Source organism: Notothenia rossii, assembly GCF_949606895.1.
Source record: "Notothenia rossii genome assembly, chromosome: 7".
NCBI classification, from domain to species: Eukaryota; Metazoa; Chordata; class Actinopteri; order Perciformes; family Nototheniidae; genus Notothenia; species Notothenia rossii.
This window is the reverse complement of record NC_136905.1, coordinates 55,380,363-55,400,067: the sequence shown is the minus strand read 5'-3', so window position 1 is coordinate 55,400,067 and position 19,705 is coordinate 55,380,363. Positions and strand designations below refer to the sequence as shown.

The window sequence follows — 19,705 nt, the reverse complement described above, 5'->3', positions numbered from 1 at the left end:
ATGAATTATAAACAATTGCTTCAAAGCCACAGATACATTATTAACCTATGGATCAACCGATTCAGCCGCGTTTTTTCTCGTTTTAATGCCATTGAACACGTCCTTTGATCAGATTGACAGCTACGGTGAGACGATCTCTCGTAAAATCTCCGTAAAGGTACGTGTTGTGATGTCTGTGTTTGCTTCCCATGTCGCGAGATCGGATCGCTTAGATACTATACTCAGTGATGCAAACACACATATGGTGAAAAAAGAGAGAACTATTCGAAGCAGAAAAAAAACAGCGTAATATACCAACTGACAAAGGCCTGTGCTATAATGCTTCAATTAAATGTTTATTCTTTAAAATATACTCAGATCAATAGGAGACAGAGATGTTAAGTTATAAATCAAGGGTTTTTAATATTATTTACAGCAGGGGTGGGGAACCTTTTTCCTTTCAATTTTTAAAACATCCTCCGAGTGCCGTACAAATTATTGAACTCAACCTCTGCTTAAAAAAACTAAAATCACAGCCCATTAATTTGGCCTTTCTTTCATGCTGTGCAAAGAAAAAGTAACCAATCCAGATATCTCACCATGACTCGCGCATGCATGCACGTGCACGGTTGTGGCAGAAATATATGGACACAAGATGTGTGCAAATGTATTTAGTATCCTATCCATGTGAACATGATTTAAGTGGGGAAGGGGACCTAACCTCCTCTAGTGGGGTCCGGGGGCATGCTCCCGCGGGAAGATTTTTTTTTAAATATTGAAGTTAAAAGCATCAATCTGGTGCACTTTGAGAGCAACACGAGGAGTTCTATGGATACATCTTTCAACACCCATATGAAACAGAACTGTAAGCAGATTCTTCTTTTTGGGTATTTTACAAATCACTCCCCTTTTAAACTATATTCTTGTTATTTTTAACAACGTTTTTGTTACTGTCATATAGTATTTTATACCTGTTTTTCATTTAGTCCCATTAATAACTATAATGATCATATCAAGGTGTGCCTTAACCTCACTGAGCTGAGGTTATTTGAGCCTCTCAGGAGAGAGCTCTCTTCCACCTGGTTGTAGAAAAGCTCTTTAAATTCGTTAGCATAGCTAGCTAACCAGATGCTAATAACAGCAGATCGCCAATGTGCTTACAACTAAAGACACAGCCACGCAAACACTGCAGCATGTGTACGGCTCCTTATGGGTACTGCAATATTTGAAGAGCTGGAGTGGCGTTCCGGTGCTCTCCGTCAGCACTCAAGTCTACACTCCCTTCAGACGAGACATAACCACGTGAAGACACGGTACGCTCGTGTTGAGTTCAAGGAACCTGTCCTTGGCCAGGAAAAACAGGCACTCGCTTGTTTAATTATTTTGCGGTCTAGATTTCTTCTTCTTTTTTGAAGTGAGAAGTTGTCCGTCAGTCGGACTGACCCCCCCCCCAAAAAACAAAAACTCTTCGGTTCTCCACGAATTAGACAAGTGACCCAAATCAGCGTTAAAAAAGCGGGAGGTGCCGAAAAGCGACTAATTTGCATCACTGTATACTTAAATAATCTGTGGAGTCTCAGCTTTAATCGTATATATTGTATGTGCAGTTTCGATAAGTAATAAGGGTATCTTTATTTTGAATTCTGTGCTAAAGTGCGTTAGATTTTTTTTTTTTTAAATGAATAAAACCGCACGTCCCTGCGGTGTGAATATCGCGCATGCGCATATCGCGGTTATCGCCATGACACGGTATATCGTTCAGCCCTACTAGGTAGCCCACAACGCTAACATGGCTTACCTTTGTCTTTGTCTGGTCTAAACTGGTCTTCAATGGCATTAAAACGATAACAACGATGATGTAGTTAATCCATAGGTTAATATCCAATGTGGCTGTGTCCCCTTTGAAATGTTCTGATAACGAGTGTTTGCGGGACGATTTCCCTTCGATTCTATTGGCTCTAACGGTCAGAAAGAGATGTCACATGTCAAAATCGAACAAGGGGGGCCAGAGATATGGAAAATCCACCCAAATGGCCCCAGAAGAGGTTTTTTTTGCTAAATCTGTCTAAAAAGGTCAAATATCACTTTTTTTGCATCAATCTTGATACAGGCCTACTTATTATATGTTGTACTTTGGATTCCTAAAGCTTTTAGTCTACTAACCCATCAACCAAGGTTAGTTTTCACTATCAGTAAAAAAAAATGATTTAGACGGACACTATAATTTACAGTTTTTTACTATGTTCAATCTTGAATTTTCTTTAAAATCAAAAACAACTATATTGATTCTGACTTTTCTACATCCAACTCACAGGTTTATCATTACTTTGAGAATTTTTTTTATTAATTTAACCCTTTTAGAAGGGAAGATATGGTCATTTGTTCTGGGAATGTCATTTTCGAGCCTGAAACCTGAAAAACAGGCTTGGGGCTTAAGAGGTTAAACTAAGAATATTCACTCAAATAAATACAAAATATAATAAAATAAACATTAAGGTGCAGCATTTCGATGAACTGAAATAATCTTTATTTGAACTGTACTGTACTAGTACCTAGGGCTGAACGATATGGACAAAATTTCATATCTCGATATTCATGCCAGATATCTCGATATCGATACGATACGATATGACCACGGGTTCGGTGAAAACCAAGCATTTTTCAGAAAAATAAAAACATCATAAAACAAAAGAGTGCAAAAGAGTGCAGTTTTATTTATTTGAACTGCCAGTCATCAACATTAACATAAAGTCACTCAAAAAATAATAAAGTAAATAAATAAAATCTAACATTTTACTGCAGCTCTGCTTTAACAATAAATCACCAATGCAGCAGCTGGTGGAAGGTGAAACATTGAAAGTGCATTGAAGTGCAACATCTTATATTCTTATATTCAACATAACAAGCATGCAGAAAATGCATAACAGAACAGAGGTAGTTACAGCACAGTATTTACAGATTCTTTGCCAGGAACACTAGCTTGTTAACCATGTCTGGCTTCAGACAGGACCTCTCACAACTCACAATGTTTCCTGATGCACTAAAAATTCTCTCTGAGGGAGAGCTAGTGGCCTGCATGCACAAGTATTTTCTTGCCATGTTGCTGATCCGGGGAAAGTTGACTTTGTGAGTTCTCCACCACAGAAGGGGGTCCTCTTCATTGTCAATGGTGGAGGACAGCAGGTAGGCACTCAGCTCAGCTTCTATGGCAGCAGTGGGATCCATTGGTACTGTGGCACTTGCAGTGGATTTTTTGAAGAAGCTTGCAAACGACTTTTTAGCCTTCTTGGTGGGTGGGGGTGAAACTTCTTCCACTCTGGTGGACTCAACAGAATGCTAGAAAATAGTAGAAAAAAAGAAGAAGAAGAAAAATATAATTATATTATATTATAATACAGTATCATAATATACAAATTATCATCACACAATTCAGCTAAATTTAAATGAAAGGAACTGTTCTCATTTAATCCATTCTAACCATTATTTTTACCTTGTGTTCCATTGTCTTCATCTCTGACACCAGTCTGGCTCTGATGTTGGGGATGTTGTTAACACTGATGTACTGTGTCTTGTATCTTGGATCTAAGAAGGATGCCACATCCAGGAGCTCTTGTGTGACTCCGTCTTCATACTTGCTATTCATGTACTCCAACATTTTCTTTTTTAAGGACTTGGTCATGTCAGTGTCATCCTCCTCTGGTGCCATGATGGTTGTGTTAAACAGGTTGAGTACTGGCTTGATGTGTGAAACACTAACATAATCCTCCCCTGACAGAGCATCCGTGAATTCAAGCAGTGGTCCCAGTGCCTTGCTGACTGATTCCAGCACATCCAGATCTTGATGTCCAAGAACTAGGTGCCGGGTGTTTCTGTCCTCTGAGAGGACCTCGTGGAGTGCTTTCTGCTGCTCCAGAATCCTGTTAATCATGAGCAGCCTAGACCCCCATCTAGTTTGACACTCAGTTATGAGTCCATGGACTGGAAGGTTGAGGCGCTTCTGGGCTTGATCAAGTGCCACTCTCTTTTTCCAGCTGTGTGAGAAGTGGCACACTAACTTTTTGCAGACACCTGTTGCACGGCTGATCCGGTTGTCACCTTTCACTGCGTTTTCTAGAAAAAATAGATGTACAAAATAATTAATGAGTATACTACAATAGCTAAATAACCACATATTAATGCAAATTCTTCCCCCCCTCTCTCTCTCTCCTACACACACACACACACACACACACACACACACACACACACACACACACACACACACACACACACACACACACACACACACACACACACACACACACACACACACACACACACACACACACACACACACACACACACACACACACACACACACACACACACACACACACACACACACACACACACACACACACACACACACACCTCTCCCTCTCCCTCTCTCAAAGTTATTAAAATAAACATAGCAGAACGTACCTATTGCCAGGTGTAGCCTGTGTCCAAAGCACTGAAGACGCGTCCAGCCATTCACCTCCAAAGCCTTTATCGTATTGGATGCGTTATCAGTTGTCACGCAAACCTGTTGGTCCTCCTTTAAGTCCCAGTCTGCTAACGCACCTCTCATCTCCTGCGCTATATTATCCCCTGTATGCTCCCCGGGGAAGAAGGATGTCTGCAGACAGCGGGTCTTGAGTTCGAATTTATTAGTTATAAAATGAAGCGTTAAACTCATGTAAGGTTCTGTTGTCCGACTCGACCACAGGTCCGTGGTTGTGGCGAAATGATCAATTTCACGGAGCTCGGATTCAACGTTCATTTTACATTCATTATAGAGTTTTGGAATGGCCACTTGACTAAAATGTGTTCGGGATGGTATTTTATAACGCTTATCCAGCGTGTGGACCATTTTTTTAAAGCCTTCTTTTGACACTGTGTACACGGGTGCCATGTCTTTAGCTAAGTGATATGTTATTGCCTCTGTAATGACTTTATGTCTGCTGGACGTGGACTCGTATGGTGTAACACTATTAAACGCACCAGCAATCATAGTTTGCTTGGGTGTCTTAAGGGATGACTGAGAGGTCCCCGGTGTTTCTTTCAATGTCATACACTCATCATGCAGCACACGGTGGTGTTGTTTCAAGTGGTGAAACATGTTTGTTGTGTTCCCTTTCTTCGTCGCAATTTTCGCCAAGCAAGACCTGCACAACACCTCGCTCTGGTCGACATCCTCCTTTCTAAACCCAAAATACCTCCAAATAATAGAGGAGGATTTATTTTTTGGCACTAAATTAGGTTGTGCACTGCCACCGGCCGCATTATCTTCTGCACTCATGTCTCGTTTCTTCAGTTCTGATTTCCCCGCTGTGAGTATCCTCGTGTGTGTGTGGCTGTGTCCGTCTCCGTCACTCCCAAGTCCCACCCTCCTATGTTTGTCATTGGTTGGGTTCAGCTGTCAATCCACAGCAAGCATGAACTAAGCTTTGTGGTTGGCTGGCCGTAGTGGTGCGTTCAATGGCAATCGGCCAAATGTTTATGGAGACTTCCACAGCTGTACAAGCAGGGCGAGTGCGGGGGAAATACGGATGAGAACTAGCTTTGTAGCTATAATCCGGCATATTTACATTTGTTTTTATACTGATGTTCATTAATGTGCATTGTCCCTATTCAAATAAATATAAAAAAATATATATATATATCGTTTATACCATTGCTTTTTTTATATTGATTTCTTGAATGTTCATATCGAGATATCGATACGATAACGATATATCGTTCAGCCCTACTAGTACCTAAGCAGCCAGTTTGACATTATGACTTGCTTGTCATTGTATTTTCATGTTTTTTTTAATAAAAATGAACTTGTCCACATTGCTTGCCGAAAGGGCAGATCTGCTGGCACTAACAATGTCTCCTGCTGTGGAGAACACCCTCTCGCTAGGAGTCCGACCAATGTCAATTAACTACAGGGGTCCCTCAGGGCTCTGTTCTCGGTCCCCTCCCCTTCTCCCTGTACACAAACTCGCTCAGATCTGTCATTAGCCCGCATGGTTTTTCATACCACTGCTACGCTGACGACACCCAATTAATTCTGTCCTTTCCCCCGCTCAGAGACCCAGGTCATCGCACGCATCTCTGCTTGTCTAGCAGACATCTCTCGGAGGATGTCTGCTCACCACAGGGTTACCCACACATAGACTATACTTGGGAGGGCCGCCCAAGTATATTAACCCATTTATTTTTTTATAATTTTTTTTTTTTTTATTCGTCCGTGACCACGACGCCATCTGCGATCGATTAATTTGTGGACAATGATCCCTCGCTCCCTTGCTCTGATCTCGCCTCCTTCTGGCCTGTTAAGTGACCTGCCTCACACAGGGTGACTGGCTGTCCACATGATGTGGCCTGCCTCACAGGGTGACTGTCATACAGATCATAAATCAAAGCCCTTGATTGGTCTCTGTGTGTCATTCAAGCTAGGGATAACCTCAGCTCAGGTGAGGTAAAGGATTCTCAGAGTGTTTAGACAGTTAACTTAGTCTAAGTTCTCAGTGGGTCTCAAACGGTGTGGTCACCATTTATGTAAACACATATTTCCATTTGAGAGGGTAGTGATTGGTCTAATGGATAGTGAGGTGGGCTGAAGATCGGAAGGCTGTGAGTTCAAATCCCGCCAGGAACACCACCACTAGTGTGCCTTTGAGTAAGGCACTTAGCCCTTAGTTACTCCAGGGAGAATGTCCCTGTACTCGGTCATTATAAGTCGCTTTAGATAAAAGCGTCAGCTAAATGAAATGTAATTTAATGTGATTAGTAAACTATGCATGAATAAATAAATAAAAAGTGAACTAGGTGAAAAAAGGTAAGATACACTTTTAAAACTTGTTGAGAGAAAACTAGTCTTTGCTGCTGCCTCAAAGAGGAGGAGGGAGGAGAGGAGGAGGGAGGAGAGGCTGATTCAGGAGCACAGACACACTCACAACTATAAATGAACCAAAAATAAATTAATAAACAAGTTTCAGTGTTTTTTTCATATTGGAAATGGTATGTTATTGGTTATGGCCATGATTTTATGATTATTGAAATGTATACAGTTCTGTTTAATATAGGTGTTTCCATAGATCTCTTTATTTCCCGCTCAAAATGCACCAGATTGATGCATTTAACTCCAAAAAAAAAGAAAAATCTTACTTGATTAAAAAATACATATATTATTAAATTAATAATAAATAAACACATTTTGAACAAAATTAACATTGCTTTTTATTTAAATTAAATCAATAATATTTCACATCAAAAGAAACAACAATGTTTTAACAAATCGTATTAAATAATCTGATGACAGAACTCTAAACAGAATAGCTGAAACTTTAACAAAATAAAGAGTAACTCTGTTACCTCGAATCATTAACCCATGTTTGTATAATTGAGTTAACTCTGTGTTGCCGACGTGGAAACGTTACTCGTGGATGGGGCTACAGAGCTACTAGAAAGACAGTCGAACCCGGTGCATTCCTCCGTTTGAATGTGGTGCACTTTTGCTAAATGTTTAGACAAATTGCTCGTGTTACCTCGCTTACATGCTAAATTCTTATTGCACTTTTGGCAACGAGCATTGTCCACATCGAGACGGGTAAAGTTTAACCACACCTCGGAACGCGTTCTCTCCGCCATCTCCACAGTGTGTTGCTGCATGTAGCAGCCGTGTGTGTGTAAACTGCACCGCCCCCTCCCACACAGACGGGGGAGAGAGATCTCGTCTGATCTAAAATACATCATATACGCATTTCTTTGTCTTTTTGCATTGAGTTGGCGACACTAAGACTGCGATATAATGTTTTTGTAGCAATAATACATGACATATATTTTTTAAATGTCTCCAGTAACGATAAAAAAAAACAATAACTTTGGAGCTTAACGGCGCGTAAAACACACGTGATGACGTCACCAACGAATCGACAACTAATTTGGTAATCGATTTTAATCGATTAAGTCGATTAGTTGTTGCACCCCTATCCAGGACATGGTTAAACAGCACGTGCACTTCTTTTTTGTTGGTCGAACGCACTTATTGTAAGTCACTTTGGATAAAAGCGTCAGCTAAATGCAATGTAATGTAATGCTGGAGGATTTTCGAGCTCAAGCAGTAGACAGTGTTTAAACCAACTCATGGAGCAAGCGTTAGCTCATTGTGCTAGCTACAGCTGATAAGATCTACTAACGACAATTGGCATTTGAGACTACAAGTATAGGCAACAACTTTAAAAAAAAAGAAGCCTCCTCATCTACTTCTGTCTGAAATCAGGGACCTAGAGTTTCAAATATCCTTTATAATATAAATAAATCAAGCATCCATTTAGTTAGCTTAAGCTTGAGCTGTTGGCGTTTTTTTACTCCGTTCAGCCTCTTACCGACTGAATGGATCCGTGATTGGCCAACCAAGCGTGACGTCGGGCTGCATTCTACAAACGTTGAACCTGTTTTAACTCGACAGCCACAGACGAGTACTTTTTTTTTCTGGAATCCCAAACGAACTTCCCTCAAACAAATGAGTGGGAGGGCGTGTATTTTTGCGCCGACTGCCTGTATCCCCGCAAGCCCCTACATGTTTTCACATTTTGTATCCTTAATTGCTTCACATTATCCACAGCAGGGTTTTACGATGAAAATGGTGCTGTCTCTGGTCGCAGGCATGTAAACACACTATATAGCAGTGTTAGCAGTGTACATTTGAAAGAAAAAATATATTTAGGCCAAACGTGTGGGTGGGGGGGGATGATTTCATCAGTTTAATAATTCTCGGGGAGTTTGAAACATGCCTCCTACTAAATTTGTGTGCTCTCATTTTTCTCTGCAGCTTTAAAAATGCTAATCAATCCAGCATGTGTTTGACAGAGTGTGTGTGTGTGTGTGTGTGTGTGTGTGTGTGTGTGTGTGTGTGTGTGTGTGTGTGTGTGTGTGTTTTAATTGTTTACTCCTTGTTTTGTGGGCCAGGTTTTTGCTTAGTGTTTCCGAGCCTTATGGGAATAGATAGCAGTGAAAGAGTTCATGTCTGTGGTTTCCACATCAGAATAGATCCAAGACAGCATGAGGGGAGCAACAGCATGCAATGTGTCATCACTTACGTGGTGCAAAGAAAGGGCATTTATGTCAACAGTACAAGAATTTCAGGAAAATAATTGCTGTTGAAGTCCAATAGGGCTGCATGATTATTCTAGAAATCTGTATGGCTAAACAGTTATCAACTCTATCAGAGTGATGTGTTTCAGGGTAAAAATATGTTGTGTTAGCTAGGGCTGCACGATTTGGGGAAATAATCTAATTGCGATTTTTCTGACAGATATTGCGATTGCGATTTGGGATATTTGTTTTTAAGAGACCCAACGGAAGTTTATTGTAAAATGCGGCCATGTCTCCGGCTAGGAAGGTCGTATCAATGTGCTCCCGTCCCTAGCACCACAGCAGCCCGAGCTACGAGTGAAATAACTAAACTTACATTAAACTTCCGTTAGGTTGCTTTAAAGTCAAACTTCAGTTTAAGATTCACCCTGTGATAGATGTAAAACATGTGATGGAGCATTACTAACCTAACTCAGATGGTTTGTTTCACCAAACCATCTAGGAAAGCTCCATTGGAAGCCATTTGGAAAAATATTTCAAAAATACTTGGCAGGTGATTGGATCAATCTGTCTATCACCTTCTATCATGGGCCACTTCTGATTGGTTAACAATGACTGGTACATGTGGAGCACAGCAATTCAGATTGGTGTGGATGAGTGACACACAAGAACAAAAAAAAAAGAAATTAAAAAATAAACATTTAAAAAAATCGCAGGCTTTGCGATTTTCATCAATTGCATCATTTCAAATCGCGATTTCGATTTAAAATAGATTAATCGTTCAGCACTAGTGTTAGCAGCAACTTGTAAGACCATGTACTGATCATCTGGTTTATACCAGAATGTTTTCAAAAAAATTATACTGCAATTTCGTTAATTTTGTTAAGCCAATACATTTTTTGCCCACTTTTCTGTTTTATGGATAAGCTAACATTTCTCTGCCTGTTTCTCCATCTATAATTCCTCTTGGTTCAGGGTTAGGGTTAAAGAGGACCTATTCTGCACATTTTAAAGTTCATATGTTTATTTTGTGCCTCTACTGTGACACATTTGCATGCTTTAATGTTCAATAAAGTAATGATGTGGACAGTAAGATTAACTGCAAATTTGGTGATTAATATGCATCACCACATACAAGTATAAATGGCTCCGAATTTTGGTATTTAACTTAACACGCCACTCGCCACCTGAACAGTTTCTTCCCCTCCGCTACCGGCATCATCAACAAGGCCCGGCCCCCCCAATGACACTTTACCTCAGCCACATCATAGACTCTATGCATTACATTAATGGACACAATTTACACAATATCTGTTTTCTTTTTTTTATTGCTGCCAAATTTTATTCCATATTTTATTCCATTCTATTTCTATGTAAATAGAGTGGCGAAATCACGCCCATCTACTTGGGACCTTATTTCGGAAAAATTATGTATTGAAGTCAATGAAGAGAGAAAAAGTATATTTCGATCCCGTTTGAATTGTGCCATTAATTACACATATGATGTTTGTGAATCTTAAAAAAATCATTTCCATGTAAAAAAGGTCACAGTTTGTAGTAAAACTGTTGAAATACAAGAATATGAAAAATATGCAACTAGAAAGACTACAAATCCCAGAGTCGCGTAAGTGATGTCATAACTAGTGTCACAATTGTTTTCCTCCACCAAATAAGAGATATCTAAGATAAGATAACTTTAACAAGATGCCTGTGTGCTTAGTACCAGGTCGTTATCATACCAGCAATGGGTCTTGCTCGTTCTTTCGCTTCCCGTCTGATGAAAGGACCAGGAGTGGCTGGCTCGATCAAGTTAGCTACCTAGCTAGTAGCAAGCATATTAGTTAGCATTACAGTCTTAGCCTTGTCATTTGTATTAGCCTTAACATGAAGAAGTAACATCAAGTAACCCAAAATGTTAAACAGTAAGAGTAGTAGTCATATTTCGTGAACCCTTTGAAGAGTACTGTCACACCGGTGTGATCATTCTATAATACACCATTTAAGCCCGGGGGAGAAATACTAACGCTAACGCTAGCATTGGCAATCTTTTCTACTTCACGCTATCTGCACAAATGGTTGACATTAAACATTAAAAAGATCAGGCAGTTCAGAGAGAATCAAAGGAAGGCAAGCAGGCAGCTTTGCATGACATTCTTCTGGACGTGTTTCATTGTGTTGATAGTGAGGGTAGCCAATCCCTTGTTTGACAAGACAGTAGTGACGGCCATCTTGGTGACGTGTCTTGTTGTGCGAGTCTGCGAGACCAGAGATGTAGTTAATTCAGCGTTTCACACAAAAAAATGTGTTACTTCACAGTTTTACGACACATTTTTTTTTTTTTGACTTGCAAAATTATCTTTTAAATTGACAAACATCATATGTGTAATTTGTGGCACAATTCAAACGGGATCGAAAGATAATCTTTCTCTCTCCATTGACTTCAATACATAATTTTTCCGAAATAAGGTCCCATGGAGCTCCCCCAGAAGGGGAGGGACTTCGCCACTCTATACTGCCATATTTTACAATATTTTTTTAGATATTTTGTTATGTTATTAAAAAATGCACCATGGCATCAAGTAAAATTCCTCGTACGACGTACATGTAAACCTACCTGGTAATAAACCTGCTTCTGATTCTGATTCAAAGGAACCTTCAAGACTAATACAAACCATCTTTGTAGAGAATCAGATGGCTTCTTAGTTCATTTAATCCTTAAAATACTTTTAATGTGCATTTACTTTGACTAGATGACAATAGGAAGACGATTAAAGAGAAACTTCCAGGTTAAAGACACCTGTGAATAAATGTGTAGGAAAATGATGAATACACTAGATTTTCAAAGAAATATACAGAAATATACACTACAGTGACATCTGGCGTCGTTTTTGTAAGAAATGTTCACTTCCGCATAAAAAAGCCTCGGCACGTGACCTCCCGCGTGTGACGTAACACGGGGGACACAAGGGGGAGAGCGGCCGGTGTAACGTATTAATACATATGGATCCCAATGCTAGTTTCGACACAGAAGACACAGAAGAAGTTGAACATGAATATTCAAATGCATATAACGGACCACAACCTTATAATTATGAGCCTGCTAGTAGGGCTGTAGCGATACACTAATCTCACGATACGATACACGATATTGAGCTCACGATACGATATATATCAGGATATTCAGCCAACGATACGATTCGATTCGATATAATTCGATACACTTACATCATTTTCTGAAAGATTTTAAAGGGACAGTGTGATTTTGGTGACATCTTGTGAGTGTTCCATTGACTTGGATTAAATTAATTCAACTGAAAACTGAAAGCATCAATTATACAATATATGGCTCTGACTAGACAGAGAGTCTACAGCTTGCAAATGCTGGACAAAATGACTCAAAAGATGTGGTGAGAAAATGCATTTCATTTATTGAAACAGTGCCAACTGTAGCTTACAAGCCTTTGAAACGTAAGTACATAAAGTGCAGTATCACAATGGACAATGGAGAATTAAAAGGTGCAGCAGGTGGCCTGTTCTGAACAGATTCCTTTACAGCATTTTTAACTTAACACAGAATATGAGGTAGCCAATAATTAAAGTCACTAAGAACAACATTTAATGTAAAATGTACCTGCCAATAATTCAAGTCCAAAGGAGTAACATTTAAGCCAAAAACACTAAACAGAAAGGCTCCTCTCTACATAACTGCATCTACATTCTCTTCAGATTTTTGTTCAGGAATATAATCTGATCAACGTGGTCTGGGAGAAGTGCACTTCTCTGAGCAGTGACGATGGCCCATTCCCAAACCCCCCCCTACACCCTACCCCTCCGTTTGCGAGTTCACACGGAGGGTCTGCCTACGAGTGTGGAGCGGTGTGGAGGGGGAGTGGGCTATCAAGCCCTCAAACCGCGAGTCTGCAGCGGTGCTGACTTGAGACCGGTCTCTACCTGACCGGAGTCGCGCTGTGTGTGTCCGCTGCTGTCAAGCTGTTAACAAGTAGTTCCAGCAAACATCCACTGATAAACTGCGATGTTAACAACCTCATGATAACCTCATATGTTTTAACTTCGGATCATACCTGTGTTTAGTCTAGAGAAAGGTAAATGTGTGCATTTTATTATAAAGTTGTGTATATTTACAGACCGTTGCAAAAACTAAGAAGCTTATAAACATCAGGTTTAAAACTAAAAGAGCTTTGAAACACAATGAAAGATGTTAGGAGTTTTATTTGAGTTATTAATTTAAACTTTTTGTCTAAGAGATGCTGATTTGAAACCGTTGTTACATACAGTTACGGCATTTCCTGTTTCTGCCGGAGAGAGGGGAGGCCGTCCCAAAGCTTGCTGCTGTATTTACTCCCTCCATCTGACAGGAGGGAGCCTCGTTGAGCTGCTTGTGTGGCTACAGACGGAGTTCTCTCCGTCGAGGGAGTGGTTTGGGATTGAGCCGATATCTCCGGCGGTAGAGAAGACCCTCTGCAGTGTGGTTAATGTTTGCCGCCATTCTCCTGAACCGCTTCGCACTCACTGCGAGAAGAAGACACCGGACGTCTGTGTATCTAGAAATGCTCTCCAGCGACACTACTCGGCTGGCTGACGTAATCGCTCTTCGTGCAAAGCGAACGGGGGGGAATGGGCAGCGAGCAGAGTGCCAGGCGGAACACGGGGGATTTGAATGGGAGTTAATGTATCGATACCCGCGGCTGAAATATCGATACTTTCTCGGGAAACAAAATATCGATATATATCGCAGGATCGATTAAATTGCACAGCCCTACCTGCTAGGCGTCCAAAAGACCAGAAGCAGCCAAGGATTAGAAGAAATAACGGCCATCGGAGAGAAATTGAGTTGTGGTGTGAGGAGAACCCGTGGAGAACTGGGCAGCTATCTTGGTGAGTGACCGGCGTTAGCTACAGAATGCTAGCTAACGTCACATCACAACATTGTAAAGTTAGCTATCATATATCAGGCTATAACTAAAGTAGCATTGATAATATAGTAACGTTACTGGCAGGACTGTTGATACTGATCCATAACAGAAACTAATGCGCAAGTATCAGCCGTATCTCGCATTACCTAATGCAACTCCACACTACGGTGCAGTGTACCGGAGGAGAGACGCAAGATACGGCTGATACTTGACGATCTGGCGGAGAAAGGTTGTGGAGCCTCCGTTGATATATCGTTGTAAATGGCTTGATGGAAAGCAGGTGTGTAGTCGGGGAGGGTGCACAGCGGATTGCAGCAGGTGAGTGGAGGTTGAGCCGGGAGCCAGGAGTGACAGCCACCACGCACACACAAACAACACAGACAAACAAACAAACACAAAGGAGACGGCTGGAGCAGTTCAGCCACCACAGCGTTACCTAATGCAACTCCACACTATGTCTTACGGTGCCGTGTACCGGAGGGGAGAGAGAGAGAGCAGCGAAGGGGGGGGGGGGGGGGGGGGGGGGGGGAGAGAGAAGTAATACGGTTTCCTTATAAAGCTGTGGAGAGTATGTGCTGCAGGGAGGTGGATGCACAACGCACCCAGGAGCAAACGCTAGCTCCGGTCCTTTTTACTGTGGACTCGATGTCCTGACAGGCTGGTATTTGTGCAACCTGCACAAACACAATACTGCACCATGATTACAAATGGTGAAATACAATGTAAAACTACCGAAAAATACCAGCTCCTTAAAACACAACCGCTCTACTCAACGCAACTCTACTATACCCGCGGTCAGAGAGCGGAGATGTGTCCCCTGTGTGATGTAATATGACGCGTTTGACGTATGACCTTAAAAAAAAGCCGTTTTTTAAGAGCAGAGCTCAAAATTGCTCCTTTCCCTCTGAATTCCTGCCCTTATGTCTTGTAAAACATATCAAATCCTGCATTCACTTTTTTAATTGTAATTTTCAAGCAAGTTTAAGCATAAATGTAGAAAAAAAAAAAACCTGCAAGATGCTCTTTAAATAGTTTTAAAGTATTACAGTAGTGTATGTTAAACCACAAAGCGCATTTAATTGGTGAGAAAGCTAATATAAAATGGCCAATTTAAAAATTAAGAATGGGTTCCTGAAGGTGTCAGAAAAGTCAAGTGAAATGTATGTTCTATGTATAAAGCACAGGGGAGGGCGTTGACATTCTCCATGTACGAAGTGGGACAAGTCCTTTTTCTCACTCATTTTTGACAATGTCAACTATTGAACATGTCAGCCTTTGCGTATGTCATTCCTGTACAGCTCGAGACAGGTGTGTGTGTGTGTGTGTGTGTGTGTGTGTTTGTGTGTGTGTGTGTGTGTGTGTGTGTGTGTGTGTGTGTGTGTGTGTGTGTGTGTGTGTGTGTGTGTGTGTGTGTGTGTGTGTGTGTGTGTGTGTGTGTGTGTGTGTGTGTGTGTGTGTGTGTGTGTGTGTGTGTGTGCAGTGACAGTTTGTGTGGTGGCCCAAATACTTAGCAATGCGACTCCACAGTGAGGAGATAAGTGGGCGTATCCTGTGGTTGCCTTGACAGGAGCTTCTGCAGCAAGCTTCCTCGGAGCTCTGTGATCACGGCAGGCACTTTAAATCTTGCAGGAAAAGAAAAACTTGAGGACTAGCAGTGCCTCCCCTGCTCCTGTTCTTTTTTTCTTTCAGCTTGATGCCTCCTGCCTTTGATCACGCTGAGACTGATCGTGATGTGATTTGACAGGGACTGGTCTGGTATAATCTGTCACATGTGGAGAACCTGTTGTATCTCTACAATGCTACTTGGTCACCTGTTACATTATTTAGAATTTCTGTTGTCGAGAACAGCCCTTAAAATCTGTATTATTGCCATTTTGTCTTCTCTTCTACTGCTTCGAGTTATGCTTTATAAAAAAAAAAAAAGTAATTATGCATTAATGCCCTACAGTTGGCAGCGATGTGTATCACTCCAACCCTCCTACGCAGCATGCATGTACAGTATGTCCTATTGAAAATACTATTGGAATAACTGTATGTTATAGTCAAGTTTCCAAACACTCAGTTAAGGCTAGCAATATTTAGGTATTTTGATTGAACAAACAGTTGTTTGCATTTCTTTTCTACCTAAAACTAGGACTGGGTGTCACGGTGTGTGTAGGAAGCAGGACCCAAATGCAGATATAAACTAAAAAAACTCCTTTATTTCAAGGCTATATGATACAAACAAAGACAAAACAGAACACTCACCGAAGAACTAGTCATGACACAAGACGAACCCACAAAGACCGACAGAAAACCCAGAACTTTAATACACACAAGACTAATCAGACAAAAAGACACAGGTGAGGAGGGAGGAGAAAACACAGGGGCCACAGGTGAAGTTAATCAGACAATTAGACACACCAGGGAAACTAACAGGAGGAAAAACACAGGGGAAAGGACCAAACAATAAACAGGAGGAAACATGACAGGGAGAACAACAAAAAACCCAAACCTAGACATAGAAACGTGACATAACCTAAACATACAAAATTACAAACGTGACATAACCCTAGGAGTGTGACAGAACCCCCCCCCAAGGGACGGATCCCAGCCACAAAAGTCCAAAACCTCAAGCAGGGTGGGTGGAGGGGGTCCGGAGGAGGGACGTATCACTAGACCACTAGACCACCAGGGTGGGTGGAGGGGGTCAGGAGGACGGGACTGAGCTGACCGCCCAGGGGCACAGCAGAAGGGAACTCGGGCGGACGGCCAGGGGGCAAGGCAGAGTTCAAAAAGGGGGACTCGGGCGGACGACCCGGGGGCAAGGCAGAGTTCAAAAAGGGGAATTCGGGCGGATGGCCCGGGGGCAAGGCAGAGTTCAAAAAGGGGAACTCGGGCGGACGACCCGGGGGCAAGGCAGTGTAAGGTGGGGGACTCGGGCGGCCGAGCACGAGGGGGAAGGCAGCGGCAGGAAGAGTCAGGGGGCCGGGCCCGAGGGCGAAGGCAGCGGCAGGAATTGTCAGGGGGCCGGGCTCGAGGGCGAAGACCACGGCTCTCAGGGGGCAGGGCTTGAGGGCGAAGACCGCGGCTCTCAGGGGGCCGGGCTCGAGGGCGAAGACCGCGACTCTCAGGGGGCCGGGCTCGAGGGCGAAGACTGCGGCTCACAGAGGGCCGGGATCGAGGGCGAAGACTGCGGCTCTCAGGGGGCCGGGATTGAGGACGAAGATTGTGGCTCTCAGGGGGCCGGGCTCGAGGGCGAAGACCGCGGCTCACAGAGGGCCGGGATCGAGGGCGAAGACTGCGGCTCACAGAGGGCCGGGATCGAGGGCGAAGACTGCGGCTCTCGGGGGGCCAGGATTGAGGGCGAAGACTGTGGCTCTCAGGGGGCCGGGCTCGAGGGCGAAGACCAGACAACTCCAGAGGCCGAGCAGAGCCCGGTGTCGGCCGAACAGGAACCGGAGCAGGTAGGATAGGCCTCGGCAGGATCCCCCACGGAAGAGGACCAGGAGTTGGCAGGACCCTCGGCAGAAGAGTAGACGGCGGGACCCCCAACGGGACAGGACATAGGGTTGGCAGGACCCCCGGTAGAAGAGTAGACGGCGGGACCTCCAACGGAACAGGACATAGGTCTGGCAAGACCCTCGGCAGAAGAGTAGTCGGCCGGGCCTCCAACGGCACAGGACATAGGGCTGCCAGGACCCCCGGCAGAAGAGTAGTCAGCGGGGCCTCCAACGGCGCAGGACATAGGATTGACAGGACCCCCGGCAGGAGAGTAGACGGCGGGACCTCCAACGAGACAGGACAAGGAGCTTGCAGGCCCCCCAGCGGAACCTCCAACGGGACAGGACATAGGGTTGGCAGGACCCCCAGCGGAGCCTCCAACGGTACTTGAGTAGGGACTTGAGTGGGAACTCGAGAGAGGGCTTGAGAAGGAACTCGAGAGGAAACTTGAGCGTTGACTTGAGAGATGACTTGAGAGGGATCTTGAGAGGAAATTAGAATGGAGACTTCATAGGGGACTTGAGAAGGGACTCGAGAGGAGACTTGAGAGGGAACTCGAGCGGTGACTTGAGAGGGAACTCGAGCGGTGACTTGAGAGGGAACTCGAGAGGGAACTCGAGAGGTGACTTGAGAGTTGACTTGAGAGATGACTTGAGAGGGAATTTGAGAGGAGACTTGAGAGGAGACTTGAGAGGAGACTCGGGTAGGAACTTGAGAGGAGACTTGAGAGGGGACTTGAGAGGGGACTCGGTTGGAACTCGAGAGGGTACTTGAGAGGGAACTCGAGAGGAGACTTGAGAGGGGACTCGAGAGGGGACTCGAGAGGAGACTTGAGAGGGGACTCGGGTAGGAACTTGAGAGGGGACTTGAGCAGGGACTTGAGAGGAGACTCGAGAGGGAACTTGAGAGGGAACTCGAGAGGAGTCTTGAGAGAGGGCTCGGGTAGGAACTTGAGAGGAGACCGGAGAGAGTTGGTTCGCCAACAGAACCCGGGGGGCTGGAGCCGGCCGGTATGCTGACAGGACTCGGGGAGCTGGCGTTGGCTGGAGAGCCAGCAGGAGACGAGGTGCTGGAGTCGGCCGGTACGCCGACAGGACACGGGGAGCTGGCGTCGGCTGGGGAGCCAGCAGGAGACGAGGTGCTGGAGTCGGCCGGTACGCCGACAGGACACGGGGAGCTGGCGTCGGCCGGAGACGAGGGGCTGGAGTCGAAACCATGGCTGCTGGGGCCAGGACTGTAGCCGGAACCATGGCTGTAAGGTCCGGTTCTGGAGCCAGAAACATGGCTGTATGGTCCGGTTCTGGAGCCGGAAACATGGCTGTAAGGTCCGGTTCTGGAGCCGGAAACATGGCTGTAAGGTCCGGTTCTGGAGCTGGAAACATGGCTGTAAGGTCCAGTTCTGGAGTAGGGACCATGGCTTCTGGAGCCGGCACTAGAGCCGGAACCATGGCTGCTGGGCAAGGAACCGGAACACGGATCCATGGCTGTGTGGGATGGTACTGGAGCACGGTACCATGGCTATGTGGGATGGTACTGGAGCACGGAACCATGGCTGCTGGGGCCGGAACTGGGGCCGGAACTGGGGCCGGAACCATGGCTGCTGGGGCTCGGGCTGCTAGCCTGGCCTTGCGACGACTGCTCTTAGCAGCCGTCTGAATACTCCGTGGACCTCCATAAGCCAGACGAGTTCCATAATACGACTCCTGGAAAGGAGCAGGAACTGGGGAAGAAGCAGGGGTTGACTCCGGACGGAACACACCGAGACGTTTGTAGTCAGCAGGCTGGAAATCACACACTGAGAGAAAGTTCAAAATCCAGCCAGGTAAGAATTTCACCAAGTCTGGCTTCTCCATAGCCAACCGGTGCGCCTCTACTAGAGCGGCCTCCTTCTGCCGAACACTGGACGCTCCCTTCCACCAATCAACGCAGCAAGCCAGATAAAAGGTAAAATGCTGCAATTCTACCTCAAACGGATCATCTGCTGGGTCCATTTTTGGTCGGTTCATTCTGTCACGGTGTGTGTAGGAAGCAGGACCCAAATGCAGATATAAAATGAAAAAACTCCTTTATTTCAAGGCTATATGATACAAACAAAGACAAAAAAGAACACTCACCAAAGAACTAGTCATGACACAAGACGAACCCACAAAGACAGACAGAAAACCCAGAACTTAAATACACACAAGACTAATCACACAACAAGA

General features: G+C 44.1%; 2 protein-coding genes across 3 annotated transcripts in view; both read right to left on the bottom strand.

Annotated features, from left to right (window-relative positions):
- sertad4 (SERTA domain containing 4) overlaps window positions 1–19,705 on the bottom strand; it is a 55,295-nt gene that overhangs the window by 24,669 nt on the left and 10,921 nt on the right. The window lies entirely within an intron of this gene.
- On the bottom strand, window positions 2,674–7,048 carry LOC307046241 (E3 SUMO-protein ligase ZBED1-like). 2 transcript variants are annotated; one of them, XM_079692549.1, is made up of 3 exons: window positions 4,441–7,048; window positions 3,470–4,089; window positions 2,674–3,315 (listed from the first exon to the last, which is right to left on the bottom strand). In XM_079692549.1, the coding sequence occupies exons 1-3, from the start codon at window positions 5,297–5,299 to the stop codon at window positions 2,932–2,934; spliced, it is 1,863 nt and encodes a 620-aa protein (XP_079548675.1). In that variant the 5' UTR covers window positions 5,300–7,048; the 3' UTR covers window positions 2,674–2,931. The 2 variants fall into 2 exon arrangements, with proteins under 2 accessions (XP_079548675.1, XP_079548674.1); XM_079692548.1 differs by having other exon boundaries at window positions 3,470–7,040.

What these genes read in the sequence shown, in the direction of transcription:
- LOC307046241 (XM_079692548.1), bottom strand. Translation starts at nt 5,299, where the DNA reads ATGAGTGCAGAAGATAATGCGGCCGGTGGCAGTGCACAACCTAATTTA. An exon ending in TGAAGACAATGGAACACAAG is followed by an intron (nt 3,316 to 3,469) that starts GTAAAAATAATG and finishes ACTATTTTCTAG; the next exon opens with CATTCTGTTGAGTCCACCAG.